This window comes from Apodemus sylvaticus, chromosome 3 (genome assembly GCF_947179515.1).
Source record: "Apodemus sylvaticus chromosome 3, mApoSyl1.1, whole genome shotgun sequence".
NCBI lineage: Eukaryota > Metazoa > Chordata > Mammalia > Rodentia > Muridae > Apodemus > Apodemus sylvaticus.
This window is the reverse complement of record NC_067474.1, coordinates 150,991,292-151,012,093: the sequence shown is the minus strand read 5'-3', so window position 1 is coordinate 151,012,093 and position 20,802 is coordinate 150,991,292. Positions and strand designations below refer to the sequence as shown.

The window sequence follows — 20,802 nt, the reverse complement described above, 5'->3', positions numbered from 1 at the left end:
CTCACTCTTCCCACGAGATAAGGTGTGAAGTGTAAGCCACACTTCCCTCAGCCCTCACCATGGGAGAGAGACCTGCATCTCCCTTGTCTGGACGCTTTAGCTCTTGGTTTTTGAGTGTTTTGTTTTGTTTTCTGATTTTCGAGACAGGCTTTCTCTGTGTAGCCCTGTCTGTTCTGGAACTCATTCTATAGACCAAGTTGGCCTTGAACTCAGAGATCCGCCAGCCTCTGCCTCCCAAGTGCTGGGATTAAAGGCGTGCGCCACCACTGTCCAGCTTGGTTTTGTTTTAAATGGTTTATTTATTTTTATTTTATGTGCATTGGTGTTCTAACTGCATGTATGTCTATTTGAGGGTGTTGTGTCTCCTGGAGCTGGAATTACATAATGGACAGTTGTAAATCCACCATGTGGGTGCTGGGAGTTGAACCCAGATCCCTCGAAAGAGCAGCCAGTGCCCTTAACCTCCGAGCCACCTCTCCAGCCCCTAAATCTCTTGTTAATGCATCTGAAGGCCATGGTAGCCATTCAAGCCATTCTAGAAATCATGCGGTGTTCATGGATGCAGGAGAGCACCGCTCCCATCCAGTATCCAAGTGGTATCTTGCGCTACTCACCAGACAGTGGCCATAGACAGGGTCACAGGAGCTGGCATGGCCATTACAATTACAGCCAGAGCAAGTGCCCAGGTAGGGCCCGCCAGGCACTCGGGTGAAGTGGGCGTCACAGCTCTCGCAAGACAAACCAGAATAGCCAATGGGGCATCTGTGGGGATAGGACCCAGAGAGTGGCTGCAGGGACCACGGACCCTGCTAATGTACCTCTACCCCAGAGAGCGAGCGTCCCCACAGTTCACAGTCCCACTGGGGCGGCACCTGCACTCCTCCACACTGTGAGCACGGCCATGGATGGTGGTATGGGTGACAGTGGTGTCCATGACAACGTCACTCAGCCCCACACTGGTCATCTTGGTGTTATACACTGTCTGCAGCAGGACACCCTCAAGGCTCGCCAGGATCTGTAGCATCTCAGCCCGCTGGACAGGCCGGCCAGACTCATGTACCCAGTGTTCCTGGAGGGGACAAGGTTGTTCTGACTATCAGTGCCTGTGCAGCATGTATTACTCTCACCCTGGGCAACCCCTCCCCTTACACCGATCCACAAGATTCAGGTGCCACCCACCTCTGAGAGCTGGACCTGGCGCTGGTTCAGAGTTCCGGGCTGGGTGGGGGTGTGGCCTCGAGAGTGGAGGCGGTACCCCGCACCCACAAGGATCACGTCTGGTTTCTGCACCGGCTCCAGCATGCCTCGGGCCAGCTCATAGCGCACCTTGTAGCGCAGGAAGCCACCATAGGAGTCCACCTGGCCAGGACAGGACAGATCAGGGCAGGGCAGCCGTCCTCAGGCAGCTGAATCCTGTCCTCTAGTTCCTCAGTCTGCCCACCGGAGGCTCACAGAGAAGTGGGCATGGGGACTGTCCTGGCTGAGAACATGTAATGCTTTACCCAAGGAGGCCAGGGTGGGGCGCTCTACCAGCCCACAGAAGGGTACTTAGAGAAGAACAGGTCAGAGGGTCAGAAGAGCATCATCCAGAGATCTTGCCTGTCCCTAGAGATGCAGCTGCCCTGCTTCAGGGTGAGCAGGCCCCGCCCTCCTTACCTTGTTGCCTAGAAACTGCTTGGGTAGGGCCCAGAAAGCATCGTGGACAAGGAAGCGGCGGGACAGGTCAACCAGCTGGAACTCCTGCAGGGCAGGGTCTATCTGCAGCTGGGTGGAGGAGAGGGGCGGCACCCCAGGCTGCGAGGGCATCGTCACATTCACACCTGCAAGGACAGAGGCAAGGTGAGGATGGCATCCCAGGCTTGGCGGAGAGCCAAGAGGCCAGCCTGAGAGCTGGGACCCAGGCAGGGGTGACTGGGAGAGAACAGAGGCCTCTCTCCTGAGGTCAGGTAGTGGTCAAGCAGAGTTGGGTACGGCACACGCCTGTAATCCCAGCTTTGACTGGTTTTGGTTTTGTCTCTCTACATAGCCTTGGCTTTCCTGAAACTCACTATGGAGATCAGGACAGCCTCCAACTCGGAGACCTGGCTCACTCTGCCTCCCAGACTTAGAATTAAAAGTGTGTTCTACCATGCTTGGCTCCTTAAAAAAAAAAAAAAAAAAAACATTTATTTTCTTTTTTTAATGTATGAAAATATGTCTTGGGTGTTGGATCCCTCCCTTCTCCGGAGTGAGATGCTTATCAGGAGCTGGGACTTGAACCCCGGTCCTTTGGAAGAGAGCAAAGCACTCTTAATCAATGTATCAACTCCAAGGATCTGCACCTATGTTTTGAGACAGGGTTTCTCACTGACCCTGGAATTACTAGGCTGACCGGCAGGCACAACCCCTTCTGTTTCCGCCTCCCCAGGGCTGGGATTTCAGGTTCATATCATGGTATTTGGCTTTCACAAGGGTGCTGGGGCTCAAACTCAAATCCTTAATGTTTGCTTCTGTGGCAAACACTTTACTGACTCAGCTATTTCTCCAGCCGTCTTTTTAGGTGTGTGTGTGTGCGTGCACACATGAGAGAGAGAGAGAGAGAGAGAGAGAGAGAGAGAGAGAGAGAGAGAGAGATGTTTGGAGAGGCAGGGCCTAGGCCCCAGAGTCTGTCCTCCCTGCAACCCAAGGCAGGGAAGCTGCAAACAGAACAGAGATCTGACAAGCTAAAGGCTTTTCTGACATAACTTGGTGTTTCTGGGTCACTCTCTGCTCTTTGGCCCAGGTTCTTCTCCACCTGTCCCAGGTTCCGAGGAGCCTGGCGCTCACCCACCCACATACCCTTGAAGTCATTGGGCTGGTCGAAGCTCAGCCGGATCTGGTCCCGGAAGCGCAGGCTGCTCTGACACACGTTGGTTACTCCAAAGCAGAAGCAGGGCAGGCAGGAGGCACTGTCCTCCAGGTAGAAGTGCCCATCGGGGCAGGGCCCTGCTTGGAGGGATGGGAGGGTCTGTGGTCGGCCACCAACAGGAGGTCCTGAGGGACTGGTGTCAGTCACCCATCCTGCACAAACCCACCCACCCATCCCCGCCCGCCTGGCTACAGCACCTCGCTGCGGGACGAGCTCCAGCACGCCATCCGGAATGCCGAACACCATGCCACGTGAGTTCATGGCCTCACAGGTGTAGGCGCCCTGGTCTGCCTCCTTCACATCCCGGATGATCAGCGTGCCACGCCCACCCTCGCTGGTCATTGTCACCCTGGTAGGTCCCAAGACAGTGGCGGGTTAGATTTGAGCCCCAGCCCCAGTCCCTTCCACAGGCAAGTCACCCCCACCGGAGCCACCGCACCTGGGATTAACAGGGATGTGGCCCCAGTTGAGCCTCCAGTTGATGATGGGTGTGGGGACACCAGTGGCTACGCAGGTGAAAGTCACTGTCTGGCCCCGGGAAGCCTGGATGGACTGCTGGGGAGGTGTCACCACCTGGGGAGGCACTGGGGAAGGCAGAGCAGGAGAGAAGTGTTTAATCAATAGTAGAGAGTGGAGACTGGGAGTCAAGATCATATAGAATCCAGAGGAACACGCCCATTGCCCTCCCCGACTCCACCCCCCAGCTCCTCCCTCACTCACTGCAGCCAAACTCATCGCTGCGGTCGGGACAGTCGGATTCCTCGTCACAGTGGAAGCTGGCCGGGATGCAACGGTTGGTGGAGACACACTGGAAGTGTGTGGGCCCACATACGTCCCCAGGTTGCTTGACAGCTGGGGACAAAACCAGTGGGCATGAGCACAGAGCTCTGGCTGCCAGGCAAGGGTCACCCTGGGTCACACCCTCCATCTTGCCCATTTTACCCACAATGCCTCCAAAACTGAGCCAAGTACAATGAGTTATAAAGCGACCAGCTTCTAGCATGCTGTCGGGACAACTCAAAGGAGAGGGACTAGCCCACAGTTAGGCTGTGGATCCCACATTGGTCTAGGATACCATCTTCGCAGAGACCCACATATCCCGTGCTCTCATCACCCGCTGACACAGTCATAAAGACCAGACAAATGGCCACCAAAATACAGTGCAGCAGGACAGAGTTGGCCAGAAGGCCATCCCCTAACTATAGTTTCAAACACAGAGGCCGGGGTTCCTTACTAACCAGTAAGGCCAGCACACCTCCCAGAGCAGACACAGGGACATAGTGAGGTCTGGTGTACTCACGACAGTTGGCCTCGTCTGACCGATCCTCACAGTCAAAGTCACCGTCACATCGCCACAGCTTGAGAGCACAGTGTCCATTTTCACAGGCGAACTCATTAGGCTCACAGGGTGGAGGGGGCTCTGTGTGGACCAGGAGTGGGATTCACAACGGTCCTCCGGCTGACCGGACCTCAGTCCCCACTCTCCCGACTACGCAGTGCTCACCACAGCCCAGTTCGTCGCTGCCATCCTTGCAGTCTTCCTGCCCATCACAGAGGTAGTCTCGGGGGATGCAGTGCCCACTGTGGCACGAGGCCTCCTGGGGCCCACAGGCCCCAGGAACACCAGGTCCAGGAACACCAGGTAACAGAAACTGAGGTCCATGTGTGACTGGCGGTGGAAGTGTTGTGGCTGCCTCTGGCCAGAGCGGCACCTTCACCACAGCAGGTGGCAAGGAGCTGAGCTCGGGGACTGCCTCCTCTGTGGGCAGGATCCCTTGATGTTCAGTGAATGGGAGTCTCTCACCCCTCACCCCACAGTCCCCCATGCTCCCAGGAGTCAACCCATGAGCAGCCTCTGCCATCAGTCTTTCTCCATCCCCACCTCCTTCAGACCTCTCTGCCTGCACCAAACCCTTGTAGCCAGAGATGGGGGGAGGGGAGCCTGGGATGTAGTCCCACCCTGGGCAGGCCACCAGGGGCCCCTTTGAAGTTCCCAACAGCTCCTCACCACAGTTGAGCTCATCGGACATGTCCCTGCAGTCAGGCCTCCGGTCACAGCGATACTCCAGAGCCACGCACTCATTATAGCTGTGGCAAGCAAACTCTGTCTCCGTGCAGACTCTTGGGAAATGAGGCACTGTGGGGTGTGGGTGTGGGGTAGGAGGGAGTCAGGCAGCTGGCTGAGGAAGCTAGCGGCATGACAGATGGACGGCACAGGCAGGGCACGACTGTGAGTGGCTCTGGAGACCTGAGTCAGACCAGACAGCAAGAGCAAGAAGCCCGTGGTGGACACACGCCTGGCACACGTGGAACACAGTGCGGAACCCCTCACATGAATCTTCACACAGGTGACACGCCACACGCATGCAGCCACCATGCCATACACGTGCAGGCCGCAGCCTGGCCCAGAGTGGAAGGTGGCAGCCAAGCGGCCTTTGCCTTTCCTTTCTCCCCCCATCAGTCAGGTTCTCTAGGAACCCCCGGGGGCCTCGGCCAGGCTCACACGCTCACCTGGAGTCACCGTGACCCCCACAGCAGCTGGGGGCGGCGGGGGGGTCTGTGCTGGAAAGGAAGCTGTAGTCAGCAGCTGTACTACCAGGGACTTGGAAACCGAGGCCTAAGCTGTCCCCTCCCCACTCCCCCCAGTCAGAACTCAGTGAAGGTGGGAGTAGATATAGCTAGGCTTCCGGCACACTTCAGGCCTGGGTCTGAAGACCCAGCAAAGCAAGTTTGGTTTTGGGGTGCATTGGCAGAGACATGGGGTGCATGGAGAACAAAGGAGCTCATTGGGTTTTTGTTTATTTTGCTTTGCTTTGGACTTGATACCATGTAGGGATAGAATTTGTCCTGGGTGGAGCTTCGGTGAGTCAGAGGCACTTGATGTGACAAATGAGAGCCTACTCTATAAGGACAGTGAGGCAGCAAGGGGCCTGTGAGGGGCCGAGTAGTACAGCCTATGAGAGATAAACCAGAACTGGTCCAGGAAAGACTTGGTAGAAAGACAGGGCAGCGGGTAGAGAGACCGGAAGCCTGGACCGAGGCTGAGCACCCGGGCCTGGCTTCTGCATCTAACAGCTGTGTGACTTTGGACTGGTTTCCTGTCCTTTCTGGGCCTGTTTGTCTTCCGTTTCTCATCCAGCATGGCTGCCGTGAGAGCAGCACACAAACGGTCTGACTGGCACCCCCATCACCGTGTGCGGCTGCTTTTCCTTCCTGAGCCTCGGTTCCCTCATCGTAAAGACAGGAGGGCTACTTTATGGAACTTGGGAGGCCCGGGTGGATGCTGGGTATCAGGGCCTTATGCACAGGGCCTGCCTGCACTCACTTGGTGCTTGGGAAAAGACTGATGGATTTCAGTCACCAAACACACACAACGCGATGGGTGTATGTGCATGTGGTGTGTGTGCAGTGTGTCTTTGCATGTATAGAGGCATATCATGAAGATGTCCCTGTATGTGATGTGGGTGGGTATGGAGGCCTGAGGTTGACATTGGGTTGTCTTTACTCTTTATACTGCGGCAGAGTCTCTCTCCTGAATCAGAGCTTGCCGACTCTGTAGTCTAGCTAGCAGGCTTGCTCTGGGGATCAGGTCTCTGGCTCCGGACAGCTGGATTACAGGTAGGCTCACATCCTCCTGGTTCTTACTAGGGATTTGAACTCTAGTCCTCAAGTTCTCACACAGAAAGTTTCTTCTCTGGGAGGTGAAGCATGGGGGGGGGGGGACAAGATTCAAGACAGGACTGTCCTGGAATTCACTCAATTCAACCCAGGCCGCAGTTCCAGGTTGGCCTTGAACTCAGAGATCCTCCTGCCTCTACCTCCTGAATGCTGAGAACAAAAGTGAGTGGCCACCATCACCCGGCTCAGCATAAGTTTTTTATCTCCCCAGCCCAACAACTGCTGTTTTACTGGACGCCAGTGTCTTTTGGATTGGGAGTGCTGTATAATGGAGTTTAATCTCCTGTTGAAATACAGAGGTCTGCAAGGACACAGCTTCCGAGGTGCCAGTTAGAGGAAGCAGTTTGGCTCTACCCAAGTAGAGACTATAAAAAGTCTGACGGTCAGGCTCAGGCTCGGGATGGAGTGAGCTCCTTGTCTCTAATCGTGTGCTAGCCCAAGTTAGGATAGCCCAAAGTAGAGACACTGAAGTGGGCCAGAGTCTGAGGAATTGAAGTGGGGTGGGGTGATGCGGGGCGGGGTGACCCGGATCTTGAGGACAGACTCACCTGTGCCCAGGCGTCGGAACTTGAACCCCCAGGGGGAGGTGACATAGGGGCCGATGGAGCCACTGGAGACCACCGTATGTAGCACCTCTTGAATCTGAGATCCATCCGCATTCCCTTCGGAGCCAACATCCAGTTCAACAAAGACCCAGCCATCCAGTTCCCTGAGAAGAGAAAGGCCTGTAATCTGCACGCCTCTGTCGGGTTCCTGCACGACACCCAGCCCCTCTACCTGGGCAGCCTGTGCCTAAGGTAGGGCCATTCCTGGTACTGGATACCCCACGTATGCTTTCTGAATTCCCATCAAGAATAGCCCACTCCTCCTCCAGACCCTGCCCCCCCCCGCCCTGTTCTTAGTACCCAAGCCCCTTCCCATCCTTGGCCACGCCCTCTGGTTGCTTCCACCCTTCCCATCCCCGGGAATCGGTCTCACTTGATGAACACCACACTGACAACCTGGTCTCCAGGGATCTTCAAGTACTCGGACTCCAGCTGTGGGGGACACAGCACCATCAGATGCCTCCTAGATACTCCGGCCACTCTGGGGAGCTCCCAACCCCAGGAACTCTCTCTCACCAACCTTGTCTACCACAGCCTCCGAAACCTCTCGGAACTCCTTGGCCCTTGCATCCTCCAGCTGGGGGCTGTACTCAATGGACCGAGTAAAATTTACCAGAGCCCGGAAATAGACTATGGAAGAGAAGGTGGGGGAAAGTCATGGACAAGGGTCACAGCAGCTTGGCAGGTGGGAGCCCAGCAGGCAGGCTGTAAATAAGAGGTTGGACTCCCACATGGGTTGACACCTGTGTGTCCACAGAAAGGCCCAGCATTGCTTGTCACAACCCAGGCCCCAGCAGCCTGAAAGGCCTGTCGAGGACTCAGAGGAGGCTGAGCAGGAAGGGGCTGACTATAGGGCACTGGCTAGTGTAAGGATCACCACTTTATTGTGATATTTTTCCAGGTAGTTCTTCTTTATGTTCTATTCACTCAACAGCCATACTCTCTAAGATGATTGCCTTGGCTACCCTGGTTGCTGTGTAGCCGCCATTCTGGGTTCTCACAGAACCTTTCCTTCCCAAACTGGGAACCTTCCTTCTCTCTTCAAATCAATTCTGCTGCATTCGTCTGGGCCACCCGGCCCCCACTGTGACAAAGGTCTGGAGTCAGCTACTCCACACGCTGACCCGCCTCTATGAAAGTCTCGTTCCTTCTTCAGGAAATGTGGGGGTGAGGGAGTCAAAGCACCCACATCCCTTGGCTACCACACGGTGAAAAGGACACTTGGCTTCTCCGCACTGCTCCTGTGTGTGGAGCCAGCACTTGGGACTAAGAAGTGTGGTCACCCGTCACCCTGCCCCACCAAAGCAGGAGCTCCAGGAGGAAATGAAGAACCCACCCATGCATGGCCCAAGTGCTTATCTGTGAGTCATGCTCAAATAAACTCATGTCATTTTGCCGTGAATATAACATACAACTACTATTTCCTTCAGCGCCTGATGTAAACAACACAGATTGTAGCCACAGATTGTCAGTTTGGCTGGAGTTTGGGTCTCAAGTGTCCCAAAGGTCCACAAGTTGACAGCATGATCTCCAGCTTGTAGTGCTCTTGGAAGGTAGGAAACCTTTTAGCAAGGGATCTTGTTCAACTAAGCCATCTCTCTAGCCTTGGGTTGTTCTGTTATTGGGAAGCGGAGTCTAATGGATGGAAGTCAGGTCTCTGAGGGTCCAGCCTTACAAGGGATATTGAGACTCAGCCTTTCTTCTGTCTCCTCTCTCTCTGCTTCTCAGGCACTAGTAGGTGAACCAGACTCCCCTGCTAAACACTCCCACTAAAGTATACTGTGCCAGCACAGGCCCAAAACAACAGAGCTGATGGCCCTGTTCAGAAACTCTTGAAACTGTGAGCCAAAGTAAATCTTTCTTCCTTCTACGCTGATCACCCCTAGTGTTACATCACAGTGACAGACAGCTGGGCAACACGAGGGTCTTGAGTTGGAATTGTGGATTGAACTATCTAGTGGCAAATGAGCCGGACATCTGTATGTATGTGTACATGCACACCCATGTGCGCACACACATATACATACACATAATACCTGACAAACACATACACACTAGCAGATGCCAGACAAATAATAATAGCCAAATCCATCTATACAATATGCCTACATTACAAAGAGAATGGTGTGTACACACATAAACACACACACACACACACACACACACACACAAACACATTCCCAATTATTTCTTCATATGTGTGTGTGTGTGTGCATGTGTGTGTGTGTGCATGTGTGTGTGTGTGTGCACGTGTGTGCATGCATGTGTGTGTGTGTGTGAGATGTACAGGCAAACAGATACACATGCCCATGAGCACACAGAAGCCAGTGGAGGGAGAGCCTTGCTCCATCTGTCTGCCTTGCTCCCTTGAGTTGGCGTCTCTCACTGAACCTGAAGCTAGGCAGGTAGCCAGCGAGCCCTGGAGATCCTGTCTCTGCTCCAGGCACAGCTGGGGCTACGGGGCCTGCGAGCCGTGATGGCCTTTTTAACTTAACATGAATGCGTGGGACTTAAATTCAGGGTCTCATGCTTAGGCAATAAGTGTTCTTTTGTTTTGTTTTGTTTTGTTTTGTTTTTCAGACAGGGTCTCTCTATTATGTAGCCTTGGCCGTCCTGGAACTTACTATGTAGACCAAGCTGGCCTCGAACTCAGAGATCCAGCTGCCTTTGCTTCCCGAGTGTTGGGATTAAAAGGCATGCGCCACCATGTCCAGCCCAGCCAAATGCTTTTATTCAATAGAGTCACTTTCCCAGCCTGTTTGTCATTGTCTGAGACAGGGTCTCAGATTCTGGGCTAGTCTTGACATGTAGACATGGTTGACTACGAATCTTTTTTTTTCCCCAGCAAGGGGAGGAGGGATAGGGTCTCATGTTGCCCAGAATAAGATCAAATTCAATATGTATCCAAGGATGATTCAATATGTATCAAAGGATGAGCAAACTTCTGATACTGCTGCCCCTATCACCAGAATGCTGGGATCAAAGGCACGCCACCACACAACTCAGCCTCTCTCAATAATTTCTTAAGTTTCTATTATGTACAGGATATTATTGTGTACTCGTGAGTTTCAGCACAGGTTATAAATACCAAGTTACCAAGAGTCACCAAGTAATCCAAAGTGTGTGCACAGTGCTCAGAACACTCCCGCATGTCACTGTGTGGAGGCAGGGCAGCTCACTAGTCAGTGACCCTACTGCTGGAGCAGAATGCCCCCCCCCCCCATGGCCTGTGACATTTCTGAGCTCTAATGTTGCATCTGTAACCTGAAGCCAACAATGACCATCCCAAGGGCTGCTGCGAGAATCAGCATGGGTCCTGGAGCACAACAAGGGAGCACAGTTGACAATAACTATTAACTCAATTAACTCAGACCTCCCGGATGAGCCCTAGACCAAAAAAGCATTCAGGTAAGAAGCAGTATGACTGGCCTACTGTGTGCTGGGTGGTGTTCTAGGTCAGGGGTATAGCGATGGACTTATCAAATGGAAGTTCCCATCCCCAGGGAGAGCATCTTCTAGTTGGGGTGGGAGGTGGGGAGGAAATAAACCAAATGGGCGAGAATGTGTTAGGGCTGGAAAGATGGCTCACTGGTTAAGTGCACTGACTGCTCCTCCAGAGGTCCTGAGTTCAATTCCCAGCAACCACATGGTGGCTCACAACCCTCTGTAATGAGATCTGATGCCCTCTTCTGGTGTGTCTGAAGACAGTGACAGTGTACTCACATACATTAAATAAATCTTAAAAAAAAAAAAAAAAGAATGTGTGAACTATAAGACTTGGGGGCTGGGGAGAGAGCCTGCCATGGTGGGAGTTTTCTAAGGGGGTTCAAGGAAGGGCAGGGGTGAGCCACGGGCAGTGCCTGTGAGAAGACACCAGACACAGGGGGATGCACAAGTGCCAAGGCCGAGACTGAAGTGTACGTGTGACATCGGGTCGGGATATAAGTGACACGGGGGCTGGGAGGTATTTTCCACTTCACTCACTATCTTTTGGGCCTAAAAGCACACAGCCCCCAAGCCAGGGTGTTCTTCTTCTACAGCTCGGGCTAAGACGGTCCTTGGAGTCCTGGGCCAGGCGCAGGAGAGGACCCTCCCCTGTGAGGGCATGCTTGTGTCTGCTCTGAACCACGGCCAATGGTGGGGCTGGGCTCCTGGGTGCTGAGTAGGTGGAGCTTGTGGGTGGAGTGTGGGGCTCTGAGCTCCACCACAGAGGCTTCTTGTGTGCAAGCACAGAGGCCCATTGAGAGCCCCCACCCCGGCCCCTGGCCTCAGCCCACGGCCAAGTTCGGGTGAGGAGGCCAGGCCTCTGCCCAGGAATGTGCCCACTCCTGCGGAGAGTGTCAGAGTCCCACAAAGCCCCTTTCTACCAGAGCCTGGGAAGGGCTGGAGTCCTCCAGCCTGACCCCTCTCCTTGTCCCAAAGCAGAGGCAAGGCAGGGCAAGCACCCCGGGTGGGTAGGCAGCCTGTGCCGAGGCCCCACCCAGACTGAGATGGCTGGACCTGTGAGGCTGCCTCCAGGAGGGAAGAGGGAGGACTCTGGGCATCTGCCCTGACCAGGCCTCCTCCACCTGACCTCCTGACTGTAGTAAAAGCATCCACTGAGATCAGAGGAGGACAGGAGGAAGGTTAAATTGCCCTGGGTCCTGGTGAGTGGGAGGCATACATCCCTAAGCTCTCGTGGGCCACCCGAGCTCCAAACATCTATTCCTCCTTAGCGAGTCCTCATCATGCCTGGGCTGAGTCTCCAGGCTGGACTCCCTTAGCTGGAGCGGGGATACAGCACACCAGCCTATACAGAGGTTCAGACAAGCTGCTCTCAACTCCAGAGCCTGGCTGCATCCTGGGTACCACCAGTAGAGGAAAAACGGCAGGGTCCCAGCACCATGTTCCAGCCCGGAGCCCCGTTGGAGAGGCCCAGGGACTGGCCTGGATGTGACAGTTCAGGGAGGGCCGCCCCTGGCCTCCTGTGTGACTCTAGGCCAAGGTGGGCTGGACAGAGGACCACGGGGGAAAAAGAAAGACTGAATGCCAAGGACGAGCTGGGAGTCAGGTCTGCAGAGCAGTGACAGACAGGCCCTGCAGAGTCAGCAAAGGGGACAGAGAACCAGAGACACCGGGGAAGGGTCATGCAGAAAGCAGAGTGGGCAGACAGCAGAGAAATGTCTAGGCAGTGGCAAAGATGGGGAGGACAAAGGGAGAGGGAGAGGGAAGAGAGAGTGGCAGAGATGGAGCTGGGGAATCAAGGAGAGAGTGGACAGAAGTTACCACGGGGATAGAGAAATAAGCAGTTGCCAGAGCAGGACTCCAGCTGGGGGAAAGGCTGACAGGCAGGTTAGGAGAGGAGTGAGGCAGACCCAGGGGTGCTCTGTGAAGGGTGTGGTCCAGATGAGACTGAAAGGAACTGAAAAAGCTACTGGTGTGCCAGTCTGCAAGGGACAACTCAGGGGCTGGGTTTTAGTGTCAAGTCAAGGGGGACCAACCCAAGCACGGCCTTATCAGAGTCAGGGCACAGAAAGGGCATCAGTCCTGGGCAAGCCCATATGATACGTAAGACCTTGGGCATCAGGAGACACACCAGTGCCTCCCAGATGGGACTAAGCCCAGCCGCAGGCCACGCCCCATGAGCATCCAGCTGTGCAGAGGCTGGAGGGTTCAGGCCCATCCGCTCACACAACTGCCATTCAGCAGGAAGGAGACCATCTCCACAGGGTCCTTGGGTCTTCTGCCAAGAGACGAGGTCTCTGCAACCAACAGGCCTGCTCTGGGGATCCCCTCAGCAACTCACCCATCTGGAACTCCCCGCTGCCAGGGTCTCCGCTGCCAAGGCCATCTGCAAGAAAAAGTGAGACTTACCTCAGCAACAGCAAATACTCACTGAGCACCAGCGTGGTGCCAGGCATTGTAAGCTCCTGGCCCAGTGGTGAAGGGTGTTTGAACAGTAACAGGGGAGCAGTTACCCCATCTGCACCCCATGCCTAGTTAGCTTGGTGGCCTCCATCCTAGGGTATGGTCTGGGGTCCCAAATTCCAGGGACCATCTGTCCAATGGGTGGGACAGAGGAGCCAGGCCAGCCTGACCTCCAAATGGGGACAAGGAGGAGGGAAGGTAGAGGGATGACAAGTGTCCCCTACTGTGAACTATCAACTCTTCTCCATTGGTCCTGCTGGCCCCAGGCTGCAGCGGGGAGTGGTGGCCAGCCTAGGGTCAGAGAGAGAGGCCGATCCTGGAATCATGAGGCCAGGAGTTCAGGATATACACACCCACATCTTTTTTTGTTCTTTCTCTAGTGTGTGTATGTGTTTATGACTGCATGTGTGCCGCCATGAATTCATGGAGGTTCCCAGCTGGTTCCTTCTTTCCACGATGCTGGTTCTAGAGACTGAACTGAGGTTGTGAGACTTGGCGGCAAGCTCCTTTACCCCCTGAACCATCTCACCAGCCCTAGTCTATTTTGTGCATGTGTTGTTCTTTTGTTTTTTAATCCATCTCTTTTTCTTTGTTTCTTTGTTTCTTTCTTTTTTTATTTTTTAAGATTTATTTATTTATTATATGTAAGTACACTGTAGCTGTCTTCAGACACCCCAGGAGAGGGCATCGGATCTTATTACAGATGGTTGTAAGCTACCATGTGGTTGCTGGGATTTGAACTCAGGACCTTCGGAAGAGCAGATGGTGCTCTTAACCACTGAGCCACCTCTCCAGCCCTGTATGTGTTGTTTTTAAAATAAGATTTATTTATTTATTTTATGTATATGAGTACAGTGTAGCTGTCTTCAGACACACCAGAAGAGGGTATTGGGTCCCATTACAGATGGTTGTGAGCCACCATGTGGTTGCTGGGATTTGAACTCAGGACCTCTGGAAGAGCAGTCAGTGCTCTTAACCGCTGAGCCACCTCTCCAGCCCCCATGTGTGTTGTTCTTTTGTGGTTTGTTGATGTTGTTGTTTCTAAGACAAGGTCTCATTTATGACAGGCTAGCCTCGAACTCATGTATAATGGAAGCTAGCCTTAAACTCCTGATCCTCCTTCCCCCACCTCCCAAGTTTAGGAATTAAATAGGTGTACATCAACCACACTCAATTTATGGGCCGTCTCTTGAGGTTCCTACCTGGGGTGAGTCTCATAGAACTTTCTGCATCCAGAACTGTTCCTGAAAGCCCTCCATCCCTAGTAGGGGGACACACGACTCACCTCCTGATGCGTCATCAGCCAGCAGGTCCTCATCGTCAGAGAGGTATGAATAGGTCCAGCCATACCGGCCCGCTGTGACAGTCTCTGTGTCCTCAGGGAGGGAAAGGCCATCGTAGGCCCTCAGCCCGAGTGCCACCTATGGGAGATGACAGCCCGTGAGTCGCCCTCTCCTGTTAACTGCCAAACTCTAGGGACCTTCTTCTCATTTCAGAGGGGACCCAACATGCCATCCCAGTAGCCCCCACAGTTGTTAGAATCACTCCGGCTAAGAGAACCAGGAGGAGTAACTTTTTGTGACGCGGCTACCCAAAGACCCACCAACCCCTGGAGGCCTCAGAGCCCAATGTGTAGATTCTCAAGGATTCTTTGGATAAATCAAACCGCAAAAGGAAGATCGTTTGGTAAAAGGTGGCTTTGTCGTTGGAGAATGCAAGGGATCCCCAAGACATGAGAGTAGGCAAGGGGACACAGGTAGATAGATATTAGGTAACCTGGAGAGACATGAGCAGGTAGAGAAGTGGCCAGTTTAAATGTGGAGGGGACAAGGACGGAAGTGAGAGAATTGATGTAGGCTTCTGTGACAGTTCCTCCCTCCTCAGGCCCCTGGCCTTCGCCACCAGGTCTGGTGTCCAAGCCTGGTCACAGGCAGCACCTTCCACTACTCAGAACGCTTAAAGCCCTGCAGCTAAATGCTTGTGTCTGAACGGAAGCGAGACAGACATCAACTCCCCAGGACCTCAGGCTAACGCTAAGCTCAAGTGCATCTGAGGCATCTGTCCTGGGAAAGCCAGGGGGCGGGGCGGGGCGGGGCAGCACAGCACAAGGCTAAGCAAGAAGTCCAGGCACCAGCTTTCCCCTGGAAAGCAACGGCCTGCATCCGCTTGGTCGATATCTAGGTGTTTCCAAAGGCGTCGTCCAGGTAACTAAGAGGAAAACACCCAGGGAGCCCAAAGGCTGGGAGGCCCCAGGCACAGGAATTCGGTATTCAATGACCCCAGAAGAGTCCAGAATCTCTCGTGAAAGGGCTTCAGGTGCTGCTATGGTTCAGCGGTGTCTGGACAGGGGGACACAGTTTGTGAAAACCCCAATTCTATACAGTTCCTGTCCCCCAGGGCCTTCTGCCGTAACGTCCTTCCTTGTCTGGTTTCTGGAACCGACTCTTGTTACCCCTTACATCTGTGTTACTCAGCTGTCACCCCTCTAACTGCCCAGGAACAAGAAGGCAGAATTTTAGCCCAGGGTATCAGCTCACACCTATAATCCCAACGTTTAGAGTGGGGGCAGGAAAATTAGTTCAAGGTCAGCCTTGGCTGCACAGCAAAATAAAGGTCAGTGTGGGTTACTAAAGTCCTATCTCAAACACACACACACACACACACACACTCACACACACACACTCACACACACTTATGGGCAAACTGCTAGTCTCTCCTTCACACTGTGTGGCAGTTTCTCCCACCCTACGTTCCCATAAAAGGACACAAAATCCCTGGGTCTGTCTTATCTGCTGCCAGTCGATCGCTGGGAGCTGAGGCTCATTCTAACTGCCAGGCACAGCCAGCTATCGCACGCACGTGTGTGTGTGTGTGTGTGTGTGTGTGTGTGTGTCCAGGACTGAGCACCACTTGGTCACTTTGTGTACTGCCCTCGCCTGACACCTTGCTGTGACCTACTCCCTGATCCTCATAGCTGAAGAGCCACCATGCCACCACCTGATCCTTCTATCCTGACCACCTAAGGGCTCATTCCTGTCCACAGCGGTAGCCAAAGGCTTGCAGACTATGTCCTTATGCATGCAGGGATGTGACCTCAGACTCTCCAGGAGTGGTAGCAGATCATGGGACATGCCTGCAATACCAGCACTTGAGGCGAAGCAAGAAGAATGACATGAGTTCAAGGCCAGCAGGGGTCTTCTTGAGGCCCTGTCTCAAAAACACAGAGTGTCTTGTTTAGGGTATGTCTCAGTGGTTCACTGATCGAGCGCTTGCCTGCCTCAGTGTGCAAGGCCCTGGGTTTGGTCCTAAGTACCGCCGTCACCAAAACACAAAACAAAAGCAAAACCACCCTCCAGGACTGGTGAAGAACAAATTACTGGCTCCCTCTCAGAGCCCTGGAAGCTGCTTCTCATCCCAGGTTTGACAGAGCTGTGCACACCCAGGAGATCCTGACAGGCACAAGCATTTAAAAGCAAGACCAGAGGCTCTGCTTCCTTCCCTACCTGGCTGTAGAGGTGGCTGGAGGGTCAGTCTTGAGCAGGCATTGATTGACACAAGGGGACTAAGAGAGTAGAGTTGGGACAGGGACACTGATTAGCGGCACAGAAGCTTGGAGAAAGGGTATCCTTGGGTCCTTTCCCAGTAGGAAAAGTCATGGTGTTAGGCTCACACCCTCCCAATGCCCATTCGAGTAAGGCTATGGGGGCTAAACACGAGGTGCACAGATTCCTGGCACCACTTAGACACTGCTGTCTGGAAAGGAAACTCTTGCTGCTAAGCAAGATCCAGGGCTTCTTGTCAGGAGGAAGAGGGTGGGGGGAGCAGCCTGGAACCGGACAGGAAATAGCAAAGTGAGATTCAACAAGAAAAAAAACACGCCAGGAACCCACATCTGCAGGAAGGCCAAGGGTACAGGGCACTGAGTCAGAAGTCCCCCATCCCCAGACACCCAGGTTGACAGTGCCAGCTGCTCTCGTCTGTAGCTCCCTCCCCAGTATCAGAGTATACAGGGGCAGCCAGGGCCCTCAGGGAGAGGCAAGACAGCCAGGGGCAGAGACTTCATTTCCAAAAAGCTGTCTGTGCAAAGGCAGCTGTGTTTCACATCTGGGAGAGAAAATGGAGCCAGAGAGAAAGAGGTTCTGGAAAGAGCAGAGTGGGGATGAACTCGTGATGGTAGCCGGGTCAGAGAGCTGGCCAGCCTCGCCTTTCCTTGGGACACTCAAGGATGGCCAGAGCCAGCACTCACTCACAAAGTGCTCCCTGCACACCAGGACCACCCGAAGCTGGCTGCAGGTGCCGAAAGGAGGTCACAGGGTGGAGAAAGGTGGGCTTAGCTATAGGAGCTGGAATTTACCCTGGTGGTCTAGCTCCCAGACCTATTCTCTCACTACTGAGTGCTAAAGACCCTGAGAGTCCCCTTTAGAGTCTCTTTCAGCATAGTGCACACTCATCCAGAGAACTGCAGCTCACAAAGACCTTCTGAGGTGGTGAGGTAATACTTTCTTCCAAACAGACCTTGCTTAGATAACCTAGGGGCTAACCTGTGCTTCAAGATCTGCACTAACCAGGCAAAGCTGAAGCACTGGGCTAGACCTCACAGAGGCTGCAAGGCCAAACAGGATAGCAGTACCAGAATACCCAGGGCTACCCAGACTCAACCTCCAACCTGACCAGTCCCTCGAATGGCCCAAGGGGATGCTGGGCTGGCAGCATCCTGGCCTTGTGCAAGTGTGTTCCTTAAGTCCTAAGGAGGACCATGGGTAGCTCCAAGGTCAGAGGCAGAAATAGAACCCAGGCTTCCTGCCCCGTAGCCTGTCTCCGGCCACGCGGGAGCCCTGCTTCCTCCCAGAGGAGTGGAGTACTGGGAGAGATCTGAGCCAGCAAGGAAGGAGCCAAGCTGAGAGGGGGATTTTCCAGACCTGTAGGTTGCCGAGGGAAGGGGAGCGACTGACTCACCCAGGCCAAGGCCAAAGTGTGCTAACATTCTGGAAGTAACTCCTTGAGGCAAGGATATAGGCCAGATAGTCCCTAGTGACAGCTATTCTTTGAACCCAAGCAGGTGACACACAGGCAGGGTAAGAACTCAGTCTCAAGCCCTGAGTGTGTGTCTGCATTTTCCTGGTGAGGACAAGGGACACAGAGAGAGACCTATAGATCCAAGGCCTATGAAGAGGTCCAAAGAAAAGAAGAGACGGAAAGTAGGCCAGCCTCTGTAGCATCCATGAGGCTTTGGAGGGAGTCAAGGCTGGCTAGGATGCTCTCAGAGTGAAGAGACATGTAAGGCGTAGAAACTAGACAAGGCCTGGAACCTGGGGACACTGGTACATACAGGACGGAGCGTGTGGGGCTTCCACAGGGTTGATTGTGAGTCTTTCAAAGGTCATGCCATAAGACTGCTTCTGAGACTGCTCGGATCAAGGCTGCCGACCCCACAGGAGCACAGTGAGAGAGGACAGTGGGAGCCAGAGGCGCTGGGGAGGTGACCCAGTGGGAAAGAGGCCTGCTGACCAAACATGAGGACCTGAGTTCAGATTCTATCACTCTCTCTCTCTCTCTCTCTCTCTCTCTCTTCATGAAGGCTCTCTCAAGCAAGCCCTTCCCACACACTCTGCAGAGCAGCTATTCCTCCTTGTAGCAATCCCCACAGGTCTGATGTTACAGCAGCACCCATTCTACGCTTACAGAAAGGGAAAATCCAAGAGTTCCTTCATCTGTTCCTGGAAAAACAGGGTCCCACTGTGGAGCTCAGGCTGGCCTACCCCGCCTGCCCCAGCCCTCCAAGGGCTGGGATCATAAGCATGCTCAATAATACCTTGGGTATTGCTCTGGGTCGGGAGGGTTATTTTGTTGTTTTGTTTTTGTTTGAGGCAAGGTTTCCCACACCGGCCTCAAACTCACTATGCAGACAAGAATGACCTAGAATTCATGATCCTCCTGCCTCCAGCCCACAACGTTGGAATCACAGGAATAAGACACAGTGTCCAGTATGTTTTTGTTTTTGTTTGTCTTTGAGACAGGGAGTCTCTGTGTAGCCCTGGCTGGTCTGGAGCTCACTGTGTAGACCAGGCTGGCCTCAGACATAAGATTTTCTTGTCTCCATCTCTCAAGTGCTGAGTTTTAAGGCTTGAGATACTGAAACCGGCAGAACTACATGATTTTGGCCACAATGTTCATGAGTTTGATTGTGGGGCGTGGCCCCACGTCCCACAGAGGATGCCACCTCAGCTGGCAAGTGCTCTGTCTCCTTTCTCAAACTCAAAAACTTCTAGATGCCAAACTACATCCAACCCTAAGAGCTTCCACCCCCCCTCTACGAACGTGTTTCCATCTCACAAATGAGGACACGGACGTTCAGAGTGTGAACCTGTGATCAGGCAGGTGAGTACCTACGGTTAAGCATTGTGGACAGAGATACTCAGTAAGTGTAGAAACAGGTGTTGTACGGAGAGGTCAGAGGGGAAGTGAGAGTGGGTGTGGCTGAGGCGCAGCACTTGCAGAAGGTGGAGTGTGAGTTCCCCCGCCTGGGCTCTCCTCCTGGCTTGGAACTGAGGGAGGCTGGGTAAGTGACAGAGCCTAGGCCGGGGTGAGCCGCAGAGCTGGGTTTCTGCTCCAGCTACCTGCCAGCTCTGGGGCTAGCGGAGGGTGGGGGTGGGGTAGGAGGGGGTTCCCAGGAGACATTCTTCACATGCTTTGGGTGGCCAGCTCCCAGCCTCTGTCTTCATGGCCCAGGTCTGGAACTGAGCCCCTGCCGCCCCCACAGCTGGTCAGGAAGTTCTGAGCCCCTCCCCCTCCAAGCAGTCCCCAGGGCAGTTATAGCTGCCCAGGGCAAGACTCCAGGCATCTGGGGCTGGAGTGAGCTCACCTCATCAGAATCCAGAGGCAGTGCGGGGGTGGGGGTGGGGTGGGGGATGTAGGTGGGTCTGACCACTGGCCTCCTTCTCTCATGGTCCCCACGGCCACAGCCCCCAAACCTCAGCCCCTCTGCCATGAAGTGAGTTCCTTGGAAGACCCCTACAAGCGCCACTTCCCCTGCTCCAGCTCTGAGCGTAGGGACAGGGCCAAGACGCCCCCTCCCCCGCTGCCCAGTGTCCCGTTGAGGGCAACAGACGGCTGAGGGGAAAGGAATCTGTCGGGGCAGCAGTTTACAGTGCAAACCGCCAGGGGCGGGTGAGCAGAGCACAAAGGCCTGAAGGCCTTTAATCCCCTGGCAGTCTGAGAGGGGCGCCGGGCCGGAAAAGAGGTGGCTGTGCCTTCTCTGGCAGACCCATGTGCCCGTGCCGCTCGGGAGGACTGCCAGCTTCTCACACTTGGGCCCTCAAGGCGGCAGTAGGACCTCTGCCAGCCACTCAGCTGGGAAGAATCCACTCCCCTAAAGGAGGACAAGGGTTGACAGAGTGCTGCTGTGCACGGACAGGGTGGTGACCTCAGGACTTTATGAGACACAGAACACTTGAATTCTTATCAAGTAGTGGAAACTGCGACTCGCATGTAACTAGGCACAGAGAGGTACAGTAACCTGCCAAGGACACACAGCTAAAGGAGAATTACATTTGAAACTCAGGGCTCGAGGCTTACCTACTCTCACTAGCTAAGCAATAGGGGCCAGGAGACCCCTGCTTGACCCCTGACACCTGCTCCCCTGGGAATGGAATCTGGAAAGGCTGCATTCCAACCAGGGCACTGGGGAGCACCAGCCAGGGCACTAGGGAGCGCTTGGAGGATCGG

General features: G+C 54.1%; 1 protein-coding gene across 1 annotated transcript in view; it reads right to left on the bottom strand.

Moving 5' to 3' along the window:
• Hspg2 (heparan sulfate proteoglycan 2) overlaps nucleotides 1-20,802 on the bottom strand; it is a 98,314-nt gene that overhangs the window by 52,804 nt on the left and 24,708 nt on the right. The window contains exons 2-17 of the mRNA XM_052177805.1: nucleotides 14,363-14,498; nucleotides 12,956-13,000; nucleotides 7,691-7,800; nucleotides 7,544-7,602; nucleotides 7,114-7,274; nucleotides 4,896-5,024; nucleotides 4,392-4,646; nucleotides 4,188-4,307; nucleotides 3,608-3,739; nucleotides 3,327-3,471; nucleotides 3,085-3,236; nucleotides 2,818-2,964; nucleotides 1,657-1,820; nucleotides 1,180-1,359; nucleotides 873-1,069; nucleotides 615-762 (exon numbers count right to left, since the gene is read on the bottom strand). Of these exons, the coding sequence (XP_052033765.1) occupies nucleotides 615-762; nucleotides 873-1,069; nucleotides 1,180-1,359; nucleotides 1,657-1,820; nucleotides 2,818-2,964; nucleotides 3,085-3,236; nucleotides 3,327-3,471; nucleotides 3,608-3,739; nucleotides 4,188-4,307; nucleotides 4,392-4,646; nucleotides 4,896-5,024; nucleotides 7,114-7,274; nucleotides 7,544-7,602; nucleotides 7,691-7,800; nucleotides 12,956-13,000; nucleotides 14,363-14,498 (2,280 nt within the window). The remainder of the gene's footprint in view (nucleotides 1-614; nucleotides 763-872; nucleotides 1,070-1,179; nucleotides 1,360-1,656; nucleotides 1,821-2,817; nucleotides 2,965-3,084; nucleotides 3,237-3,326; nucleotides 3,472-3,607; nucleotides 3,740-4,187; nucleotides 4,308-4,391; nucleotides 4,647-4,895; nucleotides 5,025-7,113; nucleotides 7,275-7,543; nucleotides 7,603-7,690; nucleotides 7,801-12,955; nucleotides 13,001-14,362; nucleotides 14,499-20,802) is intronic.